The sequence below is a fragment of the Glycine max genome, chromosome 6 (assembly GCF_000004515.6).
Source record: "Glycine max cultivar Williams 82 chromosome 6, Glycine_max_v4.0, whole genome shotgun sequence".
Lineage (NCBI taxonomy): Eukaryota > Viridiplantae > Streptophyta > Magnoliopsida > Fabales > Fabaceae > Glycine > Glycine max.
In genome coordinates, this window is record NC_038242.2 from 2,182,409 (window position 1) to 2,204,129 (window position 21,721).

General features: G+C 34.5%; 4 protein-coding genes across 7 annotated transcripts; 2 read left to right on the forward strand and 2 right to left on the reverse strand.

Annotated features, from left to right (window-relative positions):
• The first annotated feature begins 460 nt into the window (after positions 1–460).
• Positions 461–4,435, forward strand: LOC100789918 (purple acid phosphatase 2). Its single transcript, XM_003527817.5, has 8 exons — positions 461–862; positions 964–1,164; positions 1,275–1,386; positions 1,982–2,211; positions 2,420–2,558; positions 2,671–2,891; positions 3,143–3,264; positions 3,370–4,435. The coding sequence occupies exons 1-8, from the start codon at positions 665–667 to the stop codon at positions 3,569–3,571; spliced, it is 1,425 nt and encodes a 474-aa protein (XP_003527865.2). The 5' UTR covers positions 461–664; the 3' UTR covers positions 3,572–4,435.
• Positions 4,436–5,471: 1,036 nt separating this feature from the next.
• On the forward strand, positions 5,472–9,406 carry LOC100794124 (phytase). 2 transcript variants are annotated; one of them, XM_006580946.4, is made up of 8 exons: positions 5,472–6,121; positions 6,221–6,421; positions 6,519–6,630; positions 6,919–7,148; positions 7,360–7,498; positions 7,954–8,174; positions 8,802–8,923; positions 9,025–9,406. In XM_006580946.4, the coding sequence occupies exons 1-8, from the start codon at positions 5,924–5,926 to the stop codon at positions 9,050–9,052; spliced, it is 1,251 nt and encodes a 416-aa protein (XP_006581009.1). In that variant the 5' UTR covers positions 5,472–5,923; the 3' UTR covers positions 9,053–9,406. The 2 variants fall into 2 exon arrangements, with proteins under 2 accessions (XP_006581009.1, NP_001239689.1); NM_001252760.1 differs by having other exon boundaries at positions 6,014–6,121; positions 9,048–9,249.
• A 2,218-nt stretch (positions 9,407–11,624) lies between these two features.
• Positions 11,625–12,937, reverse strand: LOC100797850 (dehydration-responsive element-binding protein 2D). Its single transcript, XM_003527831.4, has one exon. The coding sequence runs from the start codon at positions 12,821–12,823 to the stop codon at positions 12,074–12,076; it is 750 nt and encodes a 249-aa protein (XP_003527879.1). The 5' UTR covers positions 12,824–12,937; the 3' UTR covers positions 11,625–12,073.
• Positions 12,938–16,525: 3,588 nt separating this feature from the next.
• Positions 16,526–19,828, reverse strand: LOC100800484 (glucose-induced degradation protein 8 homolog). Of its 3 annotated transcripts, none has more exons than XR_005891932.1 (7): positions 19,606–19,806; positions 18,562–18,703; positions 17,926–18,199; positions 17,772–17,847; positions 17,582–17,693; positions 17,369–17,441; positions 16,526–17,176 (listed from the first exon to the last, which is right to left on the reverse strand). XR_005891932.1 is itself a non-coding variant. In XM_003527836.5 (7 exons), exons 1-7 carry the CDS (start codon positions 19,636–19,638, stop codon positions 17,132–17,134), a joined length of 648 nt encoding a protein of 215 aa, XP_003527884.1. In that variant the 5' UTR covers positions 19,639–19,828; the 3' UTR covers positions 16,526–17,131. The 3 variants fall into 3 exon arrangements, 2 of the variants coding, with proteins under 2 accessions (XP_003527884.1, XP_025984603.1); XM_003527836.5 differs by having other exon boundaries at positions 17,369–17,460; positions 17,926–18,073; positions 19,606–19,828; XM_026128818.2 differs by having other exon boundaries at positions 17,369–17,460; positions 19,606–19,804.
• Positions 19,829–21,721: the final 1,893 nt, after the last annotated feature.

The following is a 21,721-nucleotide window of genomic DNA, read 5'->3' on the forward strand; positions in this document are numbered from 1 at the left end:
AGACTAAGTAAGACGAATACCTCTGTGACCACAGATTTGTTCACTGTGTCTATTATCAAAGCAATGAAGTGAGGTGAGTTTATACTCTTCATTTGTACTTCACCTCACTTGTATGAGTTATTGCTATGTATCATTTTAATTATATTATTAATATTGTATGTAAATTATTTAAATGATATTTTTATTAAGTATGCATAAAATAGAATTGAAACTTTATATGAGTTTAAGTGAATGCAATAAGATATTTTTATTATTACATTAGTAATTTGTGTCAAGTATGTAATTCATATTATTCTGAAAGAAAAAAAAAAAGAGAGATATGCAAGTACTTATTGTAACTGTCGCATAGTAAGAGAAAGATACAAACAATAATTATGAATAATTCTAAATTATCCGTTTCTAACTCTTTTTTTTTTTCTTTTTAGTAAATATATACCGAAACTGTTTTATATATTTATGACATCAAATGTATTTATTTATAATTATAACATTTTAAACGACTTCAAGAATTGATATCATAGTTGACCGACGGTCGGTATTAGCATCTCCTATCATCTGTTCTGTATTCTTCACTCTTGAGTGTGTTATGCTAACAAATTAATCTTCTGCATGTGATAATGTCTATGTAGTAGTAACTGGGATTCGAATCAAGAACAGAGAAGAGATGGGATTGAATTGGCGTAGAGGGGTTATTATTGTTTTTCTACTTCTTGCCTGGGTTTTATTTATTATCACTGGGGAGTTATTTTTCTTCATGGATGAAAAGACCACTACTTTTGTCAGAGATGATTCTTTGTCGGTAGATATGCCAATAGACAGTGACGTATTCCGTGTGCCTCCTGGTTACAACGCTCCCCAACAGGTAAGCGTGTCTTTTTTTTTTTTCATGGGAGATTGTAACTCATTGACTTGAGTGCCTATCTTTGTTATGCTGATTTGTGTTGAGGATGTGGATTTGGAAAGGTGCATATAACACAGGGCGATCACGTGGGGAAGGGTGTGATCATCTCTTGGATTACCCCACATGAACCCGGTTCAAGCACTGTCAAATACTGGGCCGAGAACAGTGAATTCGAATTGAAAGCTCATGGTTTTTACCTTGCTTACAAATACTTCAATTACACCTCTGGTTACATTCATCACTGCACTATTCACAATTTGGAGGTTCGTGTCGCACTTGTCCTTGTCTCGCTCTGACTTTTTCTTTTTTCTTTTTTCTTTTTTTCACTTAATAGCAATTAACACCTACCCCTTCTCATTGCAAATATATACAGTTTGACACCAAATATTACTATGAGGTTGGAATAGGGAATACCACTCGACAATTCTGGTTCAAAACTCCTCCTCCTGTTGGCCCCAATGTTCCCTATACATTTGGTCTAATTGGTGATTAACACTTCCTCTTCTATTATATGCTTAATTAACTTAATTTGTTGTGCCTTTGAATTTTGTTAGTTTGTTTATGTATGCATGGCTAATTGCCTGGAGAAACCTTTGGTGCATGGTCTTTAATTGGGCCTGTTTTTAAAGATTTGTATAGGAAATTCTAAATATTGTTTTCACTTTTCTCTTGCACAAATCTTTGGAAGTAAAATGTAAAATGAAAATGTTAAACTATTCACCTTATCCCTATAGTGTTTTCATAAGTTTTAGTCCCTAAATAGTTTTTTTGTGGCAGTTTATCACAGGATAAAGTTTCTGTTGGGGTTTTATGCTTCCAGAAGTTTTTTTTTTTTATTATTGTATTAGCAATGATGACCAAAACTTAAGTTTTATGCATATATATAAGGACTTAAACTTAAATTTTCTTGTACAAGGACTAAAACTTAAAATGGAGACAACTATCAAGATCAACAAATGAAAATAAAATAACAAGGTAGTGTAACAAGAAAAATAGAATATCAGATTTCAAAGTAAAAGTAGGCCCTTAATTCTTTAGACAAATAGGACTTGCTTTCTCAACCATACCATTATGGAGCAGGGGATCTGGGCCAAACTTACAATTCCAACACAACGCTTACCCATTATGAAAAAAATCCTGTGAAAGGGCAAACAATATTGTATGTGGGGGATCTCTCTTATGCAGATGATTTTCCATATCATGACAACACCAAGTGGGATACCTGGGGAAGATTTACTGAGAGAATTGCAGCTTATCAGCCTTGGATTTGGACTGCAGGAAATCATGAAATTGATTTTGCTCCAGAACTTGTATGTGTTACATACTTCATTACTTGACTAAGTTGTGTTTAAATTAAACCTTCCTTGACCTGTTATTTGAATTGCTTCATTTTCCAAGAAGGGTTATTTTTTATGATACATACACTCACTCTCTCATTTATTTTGTGGTAGATTTTTTGTTTGGTCTTTATGCAAAGGCCATTCTGGTTTGATTTAAAGCTACAGTGTTTTACTGCAGGGTGAAACCAGACCATTCAAGCCTTACACTTGTCGTTATCATTTACCGTACACAGCATCAAATAGCACATCTCCGTTGTGGTACTCTATAAAGAGAGCTTCAACATACATCATTGTTTTATCTTCTTACTCAGCTTTTGGTAATATTTTTTGCTTTCAAAACTTGCATAACTGAATATCAAAGAAACTTTCATGTATGCATAAGTATTTATGTTGATTTGTGAAGATACAAGTTTTCATTTTCTTTTCAAGGTAAATACACGCCTCAATACAAATGGCTTGTAAAGGAACTGCCCAAGGTGAACAGGACAGAGACGCCATGGCTGATAGTCCTAATGCATAGTCCAATGTATAATAGTTATGTGAATCACTATATGGAAGGGGAGACCGTTAGAGTATTGTACGAGAAATGGTTTGTGGAATATAAAGTCGATGTTGTATTTGCTGGTCACGTTCACGCTTATGAACGATCTGTGAGTTCTCAATTTCTGTGTCCTTACATTGCAATTGTTATATCCCAAGGATGTCTGTTCACTGCATCTACAGAATCTCTGTGCATTAATAGTGGTGTCTTTTATTCTTTATATTGTTTCATGATTTTTTTCTCTTAATTTAGGTCTGAGATATTAGCTACTATATGAATATTTTGGATGAAGTTGAATGGTATCTATGATCTACAGATATTTTATAGCAACTCATCTATTGCATATAATATTTGTTGCAGAAACGGGTATCAAATATTGCATATAGTATTGTAAATGGGTTGCACAACCCCATCAATGACCAATCTGCTCCAGTTTACATAACGATTGGAGATGGAGGAAATATAGAAGGACTGGCTACTGCGTACGTATATTAGCTAGAAATAATTTTGTTTTAAGTTTTTAGCCTTTTTAAAATAAAGTGCAATAGTTAACATCTCAGTATAATAATTGTCCTTCAATGGTGCAGTATGACAGAGCCCCAGCCAAGCTATTCAGCATACCGTGAAGCCAGTTTTGGGCATGGCATTCTTGATATAAAGAACAGAACTCATGCCTATTTTAGTTGGAATCGGAATCAAGATGGGTATGCAGTGGTGGCTGATTCCATTTGGTTGTACAATAGATATTGGACCCACCCAGAACAAACATCTCTTGCATTATTTCGGTAGTAGTAACTTATAAAAAGTGGTTTTTTGCTAAAGAAATTGAGCTATTAATTTATTTTTGGTTTGTTGCCCAGAAGACAAACCAAACAAGAGGCCAACACAACTAGATGGATATACACTGAATTGTAGTCGAATAATTCAATAATTTTCATAAAGCAGTGTTCCATGCTAACTATGTGTCTGTATTGATTTTCATCCAACCACCCAAGGGAATGATCAAATAATCATTTTCACCATCATATTTTCTCACCGCAAGGATTCTGTCATTAGTTGTTTTTGTTCTGCGAATTTCCAAGCACAATCTTTGTATGAGGCTATGAGCATAACTGCATAAGCAGGATTTTCAATATGATCCTGGTGATGTTCTATGTTATTAGTAGAAGCAGGTCATAAAGTAAGTTGCGAATCAAAGTGCCAAACTAGGAGGAAGAAAGCGTTAACTTGGTTGTGAACTGATGTAGGGAGAATGCTAACGCAGTTGTTTTCGCCTTTATAAGTCCCACATAGACTAGAATATTGAATAGTTAAATGTTTATAAACCTTGAAATAAGACCACAGTTTGCCGAGCTGGGTTACGCCAGCTTGTCATCCAAGTGGGGGCATCAGAGTGATGGAACAGTCTTCGGGCTTGCTGGGTTGGGCTCTGGCTGCATTCTGCTGGCCTGTCCGTTCCAAGTTGTGAGTTGAGCTACGGGACTTGAGCGAAGGCCCAAGTTTCTGGGTTCCTAGACTTGAGGGCACAGCGTGAGGCTGGTTTAACAGAGCAGCGAATACCTCAGGCTTCCAACAGTGGAGGGATAACAGGCTGCTGCAACAGCAGTCCACAATGGCCTGGTGAGCCCATTTCCTTGAACCATCACTTTTTAATTTTTTTTTTTTATATGAAAACGGGCCGTTGTAGAGTTGCAATATACCAGTAGTGAGAAAATGGTTACCGGTCAATGTTGAGTCTCTAGTATTAGAAATTTAATTTATATAAAAATTCAATCTGAATGCCATCCTCGTCATATTCTCCATTAATTTCTTGTACAACATATGAATTGTTAGGTATGAAGGTTTCTTCCCAATCAAACTGTGAACAAGAAAATGTTTACTTGTTATTAAACTACTTGAATATTTTGGTTGTCTACTTCAGTCATGGAGTCTTGATCAAAGACAGAGCCCAAAATCTATTAAAAGGAGGTCAATTTTTTTTCTTACTTTGAAACTATTTAACTTAAATAATCATTTTCATAAACATATTTACAAAAAATTAAAGTTGAATTTTATTTCAAATAATAAAAACAAACTAGTCAACTCGAAGTTTACTTCTTAACGCCAAGAGTTTAGACTAAAGGAATACCAAATAAATTATGTAAGCAAGACCAACATATAGCGGGATTCTGTACACCATGAAATCTTAGTCATCCAAAATAAATTATGTATATTCAATAATATAATTAAAAAAAAATAGATCTTAAGATTATGATTATAAGACCTTGCATTGCTTTTTAAATACCAAAACTCCTAGCACACTAACTCCAGTACAGGTGTTTTTTTAACCATGTCTATTAACAAACAATAAATAAAGTTTATTGCTATTAATTATGTTACTAATATTCTACTAACATTATGTTGGATGGAGTGAAATTGAGTTAAAATATTTAAGTAGGATATCAAATTTGAATTTTATGAACAAAATAGAAGAGATTCTATTAAAATGATCAACAATTTTTTTTAATAAAAATTAATTATTGAAAAAGTTAAAAACTATTTCTATGATAAAAAAAATGGTTATTAATATAGTAAGTGAAATGATACATACTGAAGATTAAAAAATTCTTACTCCACAAGCTCTCATTTTTTTAAAGAGTTGTATTATTTATATAATATTTTTTGTTTATTATTTATAAAGTAGTAGAGTATACGAGTTTAAGTGAATACAATAAGATATTTTATTACAACAATAGTATTGTTTCTGGATTTTATTTATTTATTCATTCTGACAACAATAGTATTTTGTGTAATTAAAAGTATTATTCTGAGGATAAAATAATGAGACATGGCATACCGAGCATATAAAAGATCATTGCATAACAAGAGAAAGATAAAAACAGTAACTTTAGTTGCTTCTTTAGGCTTATTTTCATTATTTCATGGAGAAATGAAAGGAGATTTAAACGACTTTAAGGATTGATGTCATCATCTCTGGCCGATGTTGGTTGCACGTTGGGTCCTCTGTTGTGTGTATTCTTCCAGTGCCGCGTGTTTTAATGATTGGTGACTAGCACAAGCATATTCGAACCACCCAGATGAATATTCCTTCACCCTTAGTATAGTGTAGTAGCCACTGGGATTCGAATCAACAGAGAAGAGATGGGATTGAATTGGCATAGATGGGTTGTTAGTGCTTTTCTACTTGTTGCATGGGCTTTAATTCTTGACACTGGAGAGATATGTTTCTGTATGGGTGGAAAGACCAGTGATTTTCTGAGAAATGATTATTTATCGTTGGATATGCCAATAGACAGTGATACGTTCCGTGTGCCTCCTGGTTACAACGCTCCCCAACAGGTAATAACTAATAAGCGTGTCTTTTTTCATGGGAGATTGAAAATATAAGTATCCTATCTTTGTTATGCTGATTTTTGTTGAGGATGTGGATTTGGAAAGGTGCATATAACACAAGGAGATCACGTAGGGAAAGGTGTTATCATCTCTTGGATTAGCCCACATGAACCCGGTTCAAGCACTGTCATTTACTGGGCTGAAAACAGTGAATTCAAATGGCAAGCTCATGGCTTTTTCCTTACCTACAAGTACTTCAATTACACCTCTGGCTACATACATCACTGCACTGTTCACAATTTGGAGGTGTGTGCCGCACTTGTTCTTGCCTAGCTCTCACTATTTTTTTTCACTTTATAGCAATTGGGTAACACCTACCTCTTCTCATTGCAATTATATACAGTTTGATACCAAATATTACTATGAGGTTGGAATAGGGAATACCACTCGACAATTCTGGTTCAAAACTCCTCCCCCTGTTGGCCCCGATGTTCCCTATACATTTGGTCTCATTGGTAATTAACACTTCCTCCTCTATTATATGTGTCTATGCGTAAATAACTTGACTTGTTGTAGATGTGAAATCTATTTACTTGATTGTGTATGTATAGCTAATAATCTATGTTTGCCAGAGAAACCTTTGGTAATTGGTCTTGAGCTGTGGCCTGTTTTTAAATATTATTTTAACTTTTTCTTGCACAAATATTTGGAAACAAAATCAGATTTAAGATTAAAAGTAATTAGTCCTTAATTCTTTGGTAAAATTGGACTTGTTTTCTCAACCATGTGGCATTATGGAGCAGGGGATCTAGGCCAAACTTACAATTCCAACAGGACGCTTACCCATTATGAACAAAGTCCGGCCAAAGGGCAAACAATATTATATGTGGGGGATCTTTCTTATGCGGATGATTATCCACTTCATGATAACATAAGGTGGGATACATGGGGAAGATTCACTGAGAGAATTGCTGCTTATCAGCCTTGGATTTGGACTGCGGGAAATCATGAAATTGATTTTGCTCCACAACTTGTATGTGTTACATTACATACCTTATTACTCTACTAAGTTATGTTTAAGTTGGACTTTCCTTTTACCTGCTATGTGAATTGCTTCATTTTCTTGAAAGGGTTATTTTTTGTGATATTATTCGCACTCCCTTTAGTTTTGAGGTTGATTTTTTTATTTGGTGTTATGCTAAGGCCTCTCTAGTTTTATCTAGAACAACAGAGTTTTACTGCAGGGTGAAACCAGGCCTTTCAAGCCTTATACTGCTCGTTATCATGTGCCATACAAAGCATCAGATAGCACATCTCCATTGTGGTACTCCATCAAGAGAGCTTCAGCATACATCATTGTTATGTCCTCTTACTCAGCTTTAGGTATTTTTTTTTCCCGACACGTGTTGGTAGCTTTTAAAATCCAATGTGTCATATTGAAATGAGAAGTGGGAAGTTGTTTCTACTAAAACAGATACAACTTTTTAAAGGAATATTGAAATTAGGGATTTTTATTTCTTAAATGACTGCAAATAATAATTACTAGCAGAAATTCAATTGTATAATTTGAGATTTAGAATTTAGAAATATATCTTAGATTGAATAAACAAATCCCATGAGCTAATTATCCTGTGACCTACTCCCTACTCCCTACCTCATATACTCTCTACTTCCAAATGTTTCGCTTGACTGAATTAGCGATTTTGGTTTTTGCTATGTACGAAAATGTGGCAATTATGCACAACTGAAGATCATAAAAACTCTCATGCATGCATACACTAAGTATTTAACTATTTATTTTTAATTTCTGAAGAAACAGATTTTCATTTCTTTTCAAGGTAAATACACTCCTCAGTACAAATGGCTTGAAAAAGAACTGCCCAAGGTGAACAGAACCGAGACACCCTGGCTGATAGTCCTCATGCATAGTCCGATATATAATAGTTATGTGACTCACTATATGGAAGGGGAGACAGTTCGAGTAATGTATGAGAAATGGTTTGTGGAATATAAAGTTGATGTCGTCTTTGCTGGTCATGTTCATGCTTATGAACGATCTGTGAGTTCTAAATTCCTTATTATCCTTACACTACAATTGTTATATACCAAGGACGAGTATTCATTGCATCTACAGGATCTTTGTGCGTTAATAGTGGTGTCTTTTATTCTTTATATAGTATCCATGATTTTCACTCTTAATTTTGGTTTGAGATATTAGCTACTGAAGATTCTTGATGAAGTTGAATGGTACTAGGGTCAACATATATTTTCTAGAAATTCATCTATTGAAAGTGGTCAAATAAAGATGGCAGAGTTCTACAGCTTAATTTTCTTGTACTTAAATTATCTTTATCAGTAAATGACAATTTGCACAATTACATTCATGAAAGATCATATATGGGTGGGGGGAGGGGTCGAAAACTATATTTAGATGTTTATGCAACCTCTCACTTCCTCCCATAGTTTGGTGAGTATAGAACTTGCTTGCATCATGTCTTTGCTTTCTTATTTCTTAATGTCTCTTCATGCAATGATCAAGAAAAAGGAATTGAAAGCAAACATTGAGACAATTATGGATCAAAATTGCTTCCATGTTTTATAATTTTGAGGAAATAAATATCTACTCTCAACTTCTTGAGGAAATGAACAAAACCCTGATAACCCCGTACGTGTGTCTTTGTTGCAGGAACGTGTATCAAATATTGCATACAATGTTGTAAATGGGCTGTGCAGACCCATCAATGACCAATCTGCCCCAGTTTACATAACGATTGGAGATGGAGGAAATTTAGAAGGACTGGCTACTGCGTACGTATATTAGCTAGCCATAAATTGATCTATATGGCTTCATTATTTTTCCTATTGTTATTGTTATTAATTTTGTTCAAGCTTTCACCCTTTTTATTCAGTATATTGGCCTTCAATGGTGCAGTATGACAGAGCCCCAGCCAAGTTATTCAGCATACCGTGAAGCTAGTTTTGGGCATGGTATTCTTGATATAAAGAACAGAACTCATGCCCATTTTAGTTGGAATCGTAATCAAGATGGATACGCAGTCGTGGCTGATTCCGTTTGGTTGCACAATAGATACTGGAACCACCCAGAACAAACATCTCTTGCTGCTTTTCGGTAGAATAATTTATTAGAACTGGTGTGGAATCAATTGACAAGGTGTAAAATACGTAGAATCTCTTTTTGTGGTTCCAAATGTTTCACTAGTTGCGCCCATTGTATATACTATGATAGAAACTGCTTCCCGCGTTAATTTCATATTTGATACTATTTCATAATACAGTATTGTGAAGCACATATTCAATCCGGATACTAAATACAAGTTAATGATTTGCTCGGTACTTCAAATATTAGGATATCATCGCATTAGTCATCTAATGGTTTTTGTCATGAAATTAGTCTTTATATTAGTTATTTAATAACTTGTCCCTAAATGAGCTCATAAAACCATTAAAACGTATGCTTCCCCATGTTGACCCTTTGAAAATCAGTGACGAATTCAGGTTATAGGGATAAAATAATAGATTATATCTTGCTTCACATAAAATGATCAGACTATAAGTAGTGCAATTCTATAAATTCCAGATAAAATTGTGTTCATTTTTTTTATTCCAATAATTGATTCCAGTAAACCTGAAATAACAACAAAACAACTCTTTCAATTCTTTTTTTTTTTTAGATTTCTAATTGTTTTTACAATTCCGATATATGATGAAAATTAACATATCAAAAAAAGTGGAAGACAAGGAAGTTTAGATGCAAACATAACATTTTTGATAATATTGAAAATTTTGCCAGTGTTCCAAGCTAACTCTAATTTCAAAATCACCTTAACTCTCCTGTGAAGGCTGAACGAACATTCACCATCTTTATTGTCTAACTAGCTATCTAAACACCACTTTGTGAGCTACTATCCCACTCAGACATTCAGCTTCCCCAATATTTCCTTTGGAGGCACTGTGTGAATTGATTTTCACCCAACTCATAGGAGGAAATATGATTATTTAATTATTTTCACCATCATATTTTTCCACCCCAAGGATCTGTTATAAGTTGCTTTTGCTCTGCGAATTTCCAAACTTAATTCAGAAACAGTGTATGAGCATAGACAGGATTCTCAATATGATGGTCATGATATTCCCTATTCCTTCTATAGCATATGAACCAAGAGGTGAGGTCGGCGATAACGAAGGTACGTTGCCAACCAAAGTGTCAAACAATGAGGAAGAAAGAGTTAACTTGGTTGTGAACTGATGTCGGAAGAATGAACTAAGCATGCTAAAATGCAACTTGTTTTCGCCTTTCGAAGTCCCACACTTTCTAGAATACGAAAATGATAAATCTTTATAAGCCTTGTGGGAAATACTTCTGCTTGCCGAGTTGGGTTACTCCAGCTTGTGACCCAAGTGGGGGCTTCAGAGTGATAGAACAGCTTTCGGGCTTGCTGGGTTGGACTGTAGCTGCTATCTGCGGGCCTGCCCGCTCCAAGTTGGGAGTTGAGCCTCGAGTCTTGAGCGAAGGCCCAAGTTTCGTGGCTCCTAGACTTGAGGGCACAGCGTGAGGCTGGTTTAACAGAGCAGCGAACACCTCAGGCTCCCAACAGTGGAGGGATAACAGGTTGCTGCACCCACAGTCCACAATGGCCTTGTGAGCCCATTTGCTTGGACCATCACTCTTTTTTTAAACATTTTTGTTAAAGTTGTTTAGTTGGGGCCAGACAAACTCATTTCTTCAATTATTCTATTTAACTCAATAAGTCGCTCTCTCGTATCATCCATGACAATTCTGTAAATCTGCAAGAACAGTAATATAATGTTTAGTGTCTTTAGAATTTGAAATTCACATAAAGTTCAGTGTGATGCGCGTGATACTCTATTAATTTCTTCTAGAGCATATGAGCTACTAGGTATAATTTCTTCTATTAATTTTTAAAATACATTATAAAGAAAAACCAAATAATGATATCGAAACATAAGAATGATACATGAGTAAAGAATATTATTATACTTTTTTATAGAAAAAAAAGCGTGTGAAAAATGTTTCACTTTTAATTACTATCTGTGCTGTACAATTAAACAGAGAGGGAGTCTGTAATATTATTTCACGGCAGCTTATTCCAATAGTGTTTTAGGCAACCTGTTTGTTGATTTGGTATTATAATATTACAAAAAATAATTAAATTTAAAGAAGTATAACACAATATTGATGAACTTAAATTGAGTCACACACATATATATATATATATATAAGAGGTAGTTTCAAGAAATGTCAAGGTAGTCAAGTTTCAGTGTTAAAAAGGTGAAATTATTCAAACTTTCATGTAAGAACAATAGAATCCTCAAACTTGAAAGGAGGCTTAGAATCTTAAAAGTTTTAATGGAATCTTTCACAACCCACGTTTGATTCCCTAACTGGATCAAATCATAAGAAATTTAAAACGAAATTTTCTAAACATAAACATAGACTACAATAATACATTTTATATGTACACCATTATTACTACACAACTACTAGTTGTACATTCTTATTGACATATATAACTCACAAGATGCTTACATAAAACTCACAATAAACTGCACAAAAGCTAACACAACTTATTAATATCGGGGCGATAGAGCATCACCACCATCCCTTATCGTATTAAGTAATATTTACATATAACATAATATTACTATAGACTATAAGGCAGAAAACGACGTCGTGCGAAAATAAGCACGTCATGGTTTTCCATACACTCCAAGGTAGACACCATATATATGATATGATATAGTATCCTATTTAACTAAACTAGTCTTAATTTGGGTATCATATATGTCTTTACAAAGTACTTACTTACCCCTCTTATATATACACTATATATTTTAACAAGCAGATATCAGTCCAGCTGGCATGAGAAGAAAAGCTATAGCTTGTGGCTTTCCCTTGCCCTTTTGAAAGTGATGAAATTACATGCACCATGGGGTTTGCAGAGAGTCCCACACACCCACATCGGCCAAGTTGTTACCCGATGAATAAATCGCAGTCTCTGCTGCAATTTGAGGAAAATCTAGAGACATGGCAGCTTCAGCCCAAATAGAATCATCAAAAACTGGCAAACCCTCATTCATTGTACCCCACGAAGGACGAAAGTCACCATCATTCTCCACAGGCTTGGGATTGGTGTCCAAGGGAAGAGACACGATGGAGTCACTGGTGTAAATTGGTACTCCAACTCCAACCTGCTGAGAGGCCATGGAAACTTCTGAAGGATTATTGGTGTTGTTGTTGAAATTATTAGAACATGTAGCCATGTCCATGTAATTGTTTTGAATCTGCTGCTGCAGGTTCTCCATTTGAGGAATCTGAGTGTTGTTGGAAACAGAAGAAGGTGGTGGTGGACACTGAGATTGTGATTTGATAGAGAGCTCTGGTAAGTTGAGTTTGGCATCAGAGCCATAGAGCTTACGTGCAGCAGCATCATAAGCCAAAGCAGCTTCATGAGAGGTCTCAAAAGTCCCGAGCCAGAGCCTAGCACCTCGATTGGGTTCACGGATTTCAGCAACCCATTTTCCCCATGTTCTCTGCCTCACACCTTTGTAGGTGCAACTAGCATTCTCGGGACCTCCTTTCCCTCTCATACACCCTTTTCTCGAGCTGGCTTGTGCTGGCTTCTTCACTTGCTTTCTCTCCTCAATTCCCATGCCCGATTTCAGCATTTTGAAACCTGTGGAGGATTGTTTTGTAATGATGAGGGAAGTTACTTATAACAACAGAAGTGAGAAGAGAGATAAGTTCAATAGCTTCTTTTGTTATAAAGAGGGTATGAGGTTGATGGGGGGCTATTTATATTGCCAAAACCAAGAGAGAGTAAATACTAAGTACAAGACTTCAAGTACATGAAACGTGGCCAAATGGTGGGACCGTGATGCTACTTGGCATTGTGAACCAGACAGATCGTGTCCACTACGAGCCTCACTGTTGATTTCTCTGATACACACTTGGCCTTCTCTTTTCTAGGCATATAAGCTAAGCTCATGTGGCAAACAGCCAACAATGCCAAACAGAATTCAAATTGTTATTGAATTTATTATACAACTTATTTATTTATTTATTTGGGAGGAATTTTTGTGATGGATACGATGGTAAGGAATAAAAGAAGAATAAAAAATTAGAGCAAAGTGTTAAAGAAAATTAAAGCTGTGGGTGAGAGGAGGCGGTTGTATGGATAATGTGGATTTTATGCCTTAGGTAGAAAATTTGGATTCGGATAAGTCATTTACCATTGGGTGGGAGCGGTGTCATTGGAAGGAAACGGTTCAAGATAAGTGCTTGCGGGGGTTCCAAAACTGCGCACATGAAAATTAGCAATCAATCCCAAGTGTCTCAAGGGAAATGAGAAATCAGTGAATAGTAAAAGGCAAAACACGATCCAATGGTGTGAGACACCACACGTACCAAATGGGACGCGGGTACGAGTTTACCGAAATTGATCGGCAATGACATTGCACACACCCCTTAACTATTATGGTACATGTTCATACTTGATATCCTTCTTTTTTGTCGTTTGTAACACACTACTATGATAAATCATTTGCCGTTACAAACAAATAAGGTAGAGAGAAGAACTTAACTAGGGGGTTGTCATCATAGAAGAGGACCGTTAGTGTTATGGAATATAGCTAGCCCCTTCTTAGCCAAAAGCATTAACAACAAAACTAGCGGTGGATGGAAAAGACTAGATAAGGAGTGACAGAGAACAAGAGATAAGCAGTCTTTAATATTTACTACTGTATGAATATGAATTGCGGGATTCGTCATTTATATAGGCAGGGTGCATGTCATAATCTGTGTCACACTTCATGGTGCATCACATTAAATTCAATTAGCAACTTCTTACCAAAAAAAGAAATTCAACTAGCAAGTGAAGCATCGCATCCAATGGGCAGAAGCCAACAAGGGGGAAGGTAGAGTAGAGTCAGCAAGGCAACACGTTTCTCTTTCGTTCAAATCAAGGTTTTCAAAACCAAAACCCCCGATAACCTAATTTGTAGTTAGTGCTTGTTTGTTTTAAATTTATATTGGGTATAATTAAGTTTGAATATAGATCTCCATCCAAGTGTTTTTGATGTCTTAAGTTCCACAATTTCTCTACCCAAATTAATTTTGTATCGGTAGGCAAAAAAAAGAAGGAATATATATATATATATATATATATATATATATATATATATATATATATATATATATATGAACTAGTCCTAGTGTTATGTTATTAGAAGGTCAAGAATGGTATGTGTTCATCTCATTGGTTAAAAAAATTATGGTATGAATCTTCTGAATAGGCGTTGCTATTGTTGCATGGAAATGGGAGTGCCAATATTCAAAACTCAAGCAATTTAGAACAAAACAAAGTATCAAGGCTTATATATAAGAAGCCTTTTGTATTCTAAACCACTGTTAGATGTTATCTAGATCAAAGACAGCTACATTATCTCGTAGCATCAAACATATTTAAACCTTATTTTTCATATGATAATGATGAAATAATCAAAAATAAAAATATATAACAATGTCACGTGTCAGTATCTACATAAATTGTCTTTTACATGTGCATTGTTAATGAGATTCGTGTAACAAAAGGGGGAAATTTCACCCCACATCCAATGTAACTCTAAAAAACTAAAGGTTGTAAAAGAGATAATACACGAATGAAAGAGATGAATTGTGATGCACCTTTTTGCACAATATAATGTAACGTGGAAAGATATCAAGTCTCAGTTGAGCCATGGCCATCACCATAATCTCACAGCAAACAAACCTATTTTTTTTTTTATTCTTAGAGTTAAGCATGATCAAGGATAAAATTATCTACAGTGTGTTTAGTTCCACATTTTCGAGCACTAGATGCATGTCACACAAGAAGCTACATAGAGTAGCTTTTATGGGGTTTTCTTTTCATTTGACATGAAAAGGCTGCGACATATACATTCTATTCATCTGTATTTGGACACATCTCAAACACGTAAAATTACATCCATCTCTTGAAATGCGTAGAAGCTACATCAGGTTATTTTTAGAAAGGCATGCGCATCATGCATCATGCATCAGACATGAGACCGAACACGCTGTTTTACTTATTATGCGTGTACCATCGATCATTTTCGGATATTTAAGATGCAAAACTTAAGCAAATAGTGACACGCAGGGCACTGTTACTTGCAGTTTTGTATTTACTTGTTCTAAAACTATTGATATCTAAGATTAACCTGTACAGATTAAGAAGCATTTTATAAATGTAAAATATTCATATATTTAGTCTAAAAGTTCTTATTTAATACTACTATAAGATTTAAATGTGATTTTGTTGAAGTGCTTTTAAATAAGTTATAAATGTTGTATTTCTCGTAAAGATCAAATTTAATTATTTTAAATAGGAGTGTATGTGGAAGAAAAAATTAATGAGTATTCATGCCATAGTTTGGTGAATATTAGAGGTTGTAGTCCTTCTTATCTTCGCCATAGTTTGGTGAAGAGTATTTATGATGTTCATAAATTCAAAGGTACGTAGTATTCTTAGGATGCATGTTGATCGTGAAGTGAAGCTAATCAAGTTGCTGATGACAAGCTAGCGCAACATGGTATGTATTCCTTGAGCAATTTTCATATCTTTGATTTTATGTCTCAATTTATTTGTGATGAGATTTAGCAGATGCTTGTATTTCTTTCCCTGGAGGTCTCTAGGTGTGAATAAAATGCATTTCACAAAACAAAAAAAAAAACAAAGGAGTATATGTGGAAAAAAAATTGAGTCTTGAAAAATTTATAAAATATCAATAGCTATGGAATTTAAAATAAATAAAAAACACTAAAACATCAAAAGTATTTTACCTATACGAAACATGCATAACAAAATTATTAAATCGTTCAGAAAGTCAAAAGTATAACAAATGATATGCAAATGGATAAAAATTACCCCGACATGCCACATCATTGTAATGCACTAATTTCATTTAGCGTCGATTTGGTAGTCTGAAAATTGTGGGGGAAAGAGAAGGAAAGGCAGAGAAATAGGCTAGAAATCAAAAGGTTCTGCGATTTGGTAGCTATGAAACAGTGATGAAAAATAAAAAGTGATGGATCTATACAAAAACATTTCCGAGCAAAAGATGGCAGAAATAACAAACAAAAGGGTGAGAACATGGTCCTAATAGCGTTGTTCTCATGCCTACAGAGAGAGTGTGCAATAAAGTGATAATTGATTATGTTACAAGATAATGGATATGTTATATTTTGCGTATATAATGGATTAAGTGATTTTGATTAAAAGTGCATCTTTGGCACAAGCGTTAGTACATGGTCAGATTAAAATTTGCAACAAACTTAAGTTTTGATATATACCAAAATTATAAGAATGATACTAAAATAAAATTAAAAATTCATAAAAGACCAAATAGAAAATTAATTCAGACTTGCCTTTTGTACACACCCAACGTTTTATGTACCAAAACGTTGATAACTTGATACTCCCAACACTGACAATAGAGATTTTAGTCTTCAATCTTCCTTTCATATCCACATACATGTAACCTTACATCAAATATTAAAACAATATAACGTATATCCTTGTTTTGGCTGCTCAACCTCAATGGATTGAAAATCATCAGGGAAATTATGGTACTTAATTTTGTCTGCCCAACCTTGAAATGGATTGAAAATAACCTAACTTAGTATAAATTATGGAAGTTGAAATTAGGCCACAGATGAGGTCAACTGCCTCGGACAGGAGGATCATCTCAATCTTGCATTTTTCGCCAAGGCCACCCATAGATTACTCATGCCTCACAAAAGTGCAGCAAGACCAAAAAGATCAAGATAGCTTGGCAACAAAGAATTTATAGATGAAAAGGCATTCAAAAATCTTTACACCATGATGAAACCATACACCAATCCAATGAGACAAGAAAGCTCAAGGTAAACAACGAGCTTCATTCCCCAATTGACTCTCCATTTTTTACTGTTTTCCATCAACTTCTGAGAAAATCCTTTAAGGAAAATGGTGGAGGTGCATCCTGCAAAGAGTAATGAAAGAATTAGCTTGAACACTAATTTATGCATAATATAGTAGCTGCATCTCCTTTAATGCTTGTGCTAAAATGCTCAGTGAACTGACCCAAAAAGAGTAGAGCTATCCAAATTCAATGTTATCTCAGTTAGACAGAAATTTGCATCAAATCTTAAATTACATAAGCTACACCCATTACCTTGCCAGCTTCTTGACTTAAGCATTGTCTTACAACTGTAGCCTGCTGTATTAGCCTCTCCATTGCTGTGTAACTGGGAAGATTCAAGTGTGCTGGCAAATTACCCACCATCCACGGGAAAAAAAAAATCATATATTTAACATGGATAGGAAAAAGCATCATGATTTGCAACAAAATATATTAAAGAAACATGCAGATATCAAGTTAACCAACCAAGAATAGCTCGATTCAAACTATCTGCAACCTGTTGCCGATACTCTAAGCTAAGGAGATGAAACATTGGGGATTTCTCTGGCTCCTTATAAGCAAGAAGGGCCATAAAGTCCTGCAACATTGGCAGCTAAATAATTATTCAGTCTCAACCACACACAACATAAAAAAGCTATTCAAAATGCGAACATACTTCAAGCTTTTCCATATATTTGGGCTCCTTTCCGAAAGGGCCCAATTTGGTCTGAGCAAACTCCAAAGCTTCTGTGCTGCCAATAAAATGAAATTATATGAAAGCAGGAAGTTTACAATGTGTTCTCTTAGAGACAAAACTAATCTCTGCTCACCATTTCCTTGAGCAGACAAGCTCAACAAAATGAAGGCTTAGTAGATCAAACTGCAAATCCTTATTGTTCTCTAGAATATCTTTTGCCAGCTGTTCAGTAAGCTCAATAGCCTTGAGTGCATTTCCCTCTAGTGCAAAGTGAAAGATTCCTAAAGACAAATGAAATTTATCATCAAGAAAGTCTTCACAACTAATAATAGGATCCAATAAAAAGGCAATAAACTTCTCAGGTGTCAGGAGCATTTCCCAACTCCTCTGTGGCTCTGCCCTGCAGACTGCGGGGGAGGAAATATTAAAATGTAAAGAGAAGCCCAGCAAATATCTTAACATAGTAAAGAAGATCCGCCACAAAAAAAAAAAGTATAATCACAACTCAAATGTGTTTTAAGACAAAAGTCAGCAGTCATTTCAAATAACCACAGATGTTTTAAGTGGTATTAAAGCATACAACAGTTCAGCATCCCTCGAGTTGGGGTTGACTTGACTATTCCAATGTGCATTTTTAGATGATGCAGAGAGTGGTTATGAGTGAACACTAGGTAACATAAAACTTCCTAGGCTGAGCAAGCAGATAAAATATGATCAGGAAACAACACTTGAATTAATCTTGTGTGCCCAAAAATAACCACAAACCTACTTTTCCTTTTATCCATGTCTTCCAAATAATCTGCCGGCTGCGTTGCCCCAGTGCAAGCAATGAATGATTCTACTGATTCTTTGTAGCAATTATGTATAAGATATGACAGAACAATGTTGTGGATGTCATTATCATTTACAGCCTGTAAATTCAAGTAGCCAAGAAAAAAGTGTGGAACCTCATTAACTATGGCAAGAGAATCAATGGAACCAGGAAATCAAACAATTCAGTTAGAAATCCAACAAAGCACACTAAAAGGGTTCAATCTCAACTGAAATTTGCTTTTGGTAGATAAAATTTACGGAAAGGAGATGCGGCATGGCGCTTCAATCCAAGACAAGAAAAGTCTCCGGGTTTAAAGAACACTTACAAAGAAACTTCCGTTTATTTAACCTCGAGGAGAAGAGCGAGGGTTGAAACCTAAATACCCTGTCTTAGTCCGCTCAACCAACCCCTTGGGGTTGAATTATGTTCTCTTTCAAAAATAAAAATGAGGGCAAAAAAATTTAATCACCGGAACCAAAACGCAGATTAGTGGTAATTCATGAGAGAGCAACATAGGGTACGCAGCAGCGGATGAGAAATATTATATTTTTCATGTGTCCCAATCCCTCGTTTGTTCAATTTTGGCCATCAGAAATTAGGGTTAGGAAATATCTTTGAGGAGATAATTTAATTGAAATATTTGCAACACGCTTCAAGGGTTTCGCTGAGAGTGAGGAATATCTTTTATCGCAACAACAACATGATATTATTAATATCCACCGGCCAATTACGCACGAGGGTCTGCATTATAGTCGAGTCCTTAATCAATAACTTGGTTAAGAAACCAAACTAAAGTGAAAGGAGCAACAAAATTATTGGATAGTTTAGTGGCCTAAGATGGAATCAGGATATGACAAATTCACAACGCAACAGCGCTATCGTTAAAGAAGAAGAAAAATCATAAAGCAGAAACTTGAGTGGTAACAGTAGGGCACGGAGAAGAAAAAACGAAAGAGTATTGTCGTTATTGATAAGATAAGAAGAGAAATTGAAACATACAAGGTTTTCATATTGACGAGGATCGAGGTCCATGGATGTTTAGTGGGAGATGGGAGAAGGGAGAAGCACAAAGTGAAAGACGGCGCACGATCCGATTCCAATACACCACCGTGTGTGTTGTTTCTCAACTTAACCACGTGACGTGCCTATGGCCCTGCCCGCCTGCACGTGAGCGAGCCACCCAGTGCAGCTATAGGGCGTTTCACTGGGGACAAGTTCTCTCAAAATCAATAAAAATTTATTTGATTATTTATGGGAAATTTTTAAATAGAATTAATATATTTATTTTTAAAAGTTAATGTAAAAATAAATAAGAGAAAAATAATTTAATGTTTATGTATTACCCGTGTCAAATAATTTTATGCTATCATTTGAATTATTTTTTTCATTAGTTCATTAGAATTTGCTTTGAAATAATTATTTTTAAAATTAACAAACTTATCATATATAATAAATATGATTAGATAACTGTATAAAAATTTTAATATTATCAATGAATAACCATTTTCTCTTATATAATTTAATAAAGAATAAAATGATATTTTTATAGTAGTAAAAGAAAAATTAAACTTAGAAAACTAAGATTTCATGATAAATTGATTAAAACATTCTTGAAAAATATCTTCCCAAAAATGTTATTTTTTAAAAATATATATATCAAACATGAAAAATTAAGGATCTTTTGGGGTGGTTTTTAATCTTCAGTTTCAAAATTCATAAAAATAACAAATAATTTTAGTTTTAGTTTGAAAAATAATTAATTAGTTTTTAAAATATGATTAGTTTCAAAAACTCATTTTGAAATTTCAAATCATATTAAAATTAGTTTAAGAATGATTTTGTGTGTGGTAACGACAATGATAGTAATGATAATGTCAGCTGTAATGATGGTGATAGAGATATTAGTTGTGGTTACAGTAATAGTGACGACGATGGTAGTTGTTGTGGCAACATTGGTGGTGATTGTGGTGGTGATGATGAAGATAGTATTGTTGGTAGTGGTAGTGACAATAATAGTAGCATTGATTTTGTATGTTAATATTTATAATAATAGTTAATGTTAATTAGTATAAAATTGTGTAAAATTAGTTGTGTTTGTTATTTTATTGCAATAATTAAAGTGATAATTAGTGTACAATTGTGTTTGTTGTTATTGTAATAACTAATAAGGTCATCATCATTTAATATAAAAATTAGTTTCAATTTTAGGTGTAAAAATAGTCATTTTTAAAATAGTATTATTTATTAAAAATTAGATGTTTAAACAATTATAAAGCAAGAATTTTTTTTCCCCAACTCCTCTTTTATAAGGTTTATAGAAGGTACCAAATGATGGTGGTTGTGATGACATTGGTGGTGATGATAACAATATTGGCAACAAATTATATGGTGAATCTGACACCACACCAATGAAACATAAACAATATTGGCAACAAGTTATATGAGGATCTCTTTTACACCAATGAACCATAAACACCATATAAGTGAATCTGACATCACACCTTAATACAAAACCTTAAAACTCAAGTTTATGAGTCTTTTTTTAATTTATATGGTGTCCAACTTTTTCATTTTTATTCGATGTGTAACTTCACCTCACACTTATATTCCAACAATCCTCCCTCAAATGTGAGTCTTTTTTCACATGATAGTCTCCTCTCCTCGAGCGAAAACCATTTTCATCTACGAGTATTTTCATGGTGACCATTATAACTCACTTATGCTCTAGATACTTGTACCGTCGCTCCACCCGCGGGACACGCTGTTTAAATTTATCGATAAGAAGATTTTCCATACAAGGGATCCTCATACCAAGGATCCACTGAGATACCAATTGTTATGCGTCTGAGAGGGGTAAATACTTGAGAGATTTACACAATTGAACCATAAGCAATCATATAGGTGAACTTGACACCATACATTAACTCAAAACCATAAGACTCAGATTGATAAATCTTTTCCTCATTTATAGTGTTCAACTTTTCTATTTTTACTCAATATAAAATTTTACTTCACACTTATAATCCAATAATATATATTTTTTCTTTTAAAAATGGAAGAATTGATTTATTTAACGCAAAAACAAAAGGAGTTATGACAAGGACAAGGAGGTCGC

Bases quoted from the DNA above. Each gene is read 5' to 3' on its own strand.
- LOC100789918 (XM_003527817.5), top strand. From the start codon at position 665: ATGGGATTGAATTGGCGTAGAGGGGTTATTATTGTTTTTCTACTTCTT. The intron at 2,212-2,419 runs GTATGTGTTACA...GTTTTACTGCAG, and splicing joins TTGATTTTGCTCCAGAACTT to GGTGAAACCAGACCATTCAA. The intron at 3,265-3,369 runs GTACGTATATTA...TCAATGGTGCAG, and splicing joins ATAGAAGGACTGGCTACTGC to TATGACAGAGCCCCAGCCAA.
- LOC100794124 (NM_001252760.1), top strand. From the start codon at position 6,014: ATGGGTGGAAAGACCAGTGATTTTCTGAGAAATGATTATTTATCGTTG. The intron at 6,422-6,518 runs GTGTGTGCCGCA...AATTATATACAG, and splicing joins GCACTGTTCACAATTTGGAG to TTTGATACCAAATATTACTA. The intron at 6,631-6,918 runs GTAATTAACACT...ATTATGGAGCAG, and splicing joins CTATACATTTGGTCTCATTG to GGGATCTAGGCCAAACTTAC.
- LOC100797850 (XM_003527831.4), bottom strand. From the start codon at position 12,823: ATGCTGAAATCGGGCATGGGAATTGAGGAGAGAAAGCAAGTGAAGAAG.
- LOC100800484 (XM_026128818.2), bottom strand. From the start codon at position 19,638: ATGGACCTCGATCCTCGTCAATATGAAAACCTT. The intron at 18,704-19,605 runs GTATGTTTCAAT...TTGAATTTACAG, and splicing joins CTCGTCAATATGAAAACCTT to GCTGTAAATGATAATGACAT. The intron at 17,177-17,368 runs GTAATGGGTGTA...TACTCTTTGCAG, and splicing joins TAAGTCAAGAAGCTGGCAAG to GATGCACCTCCACCATTTTC.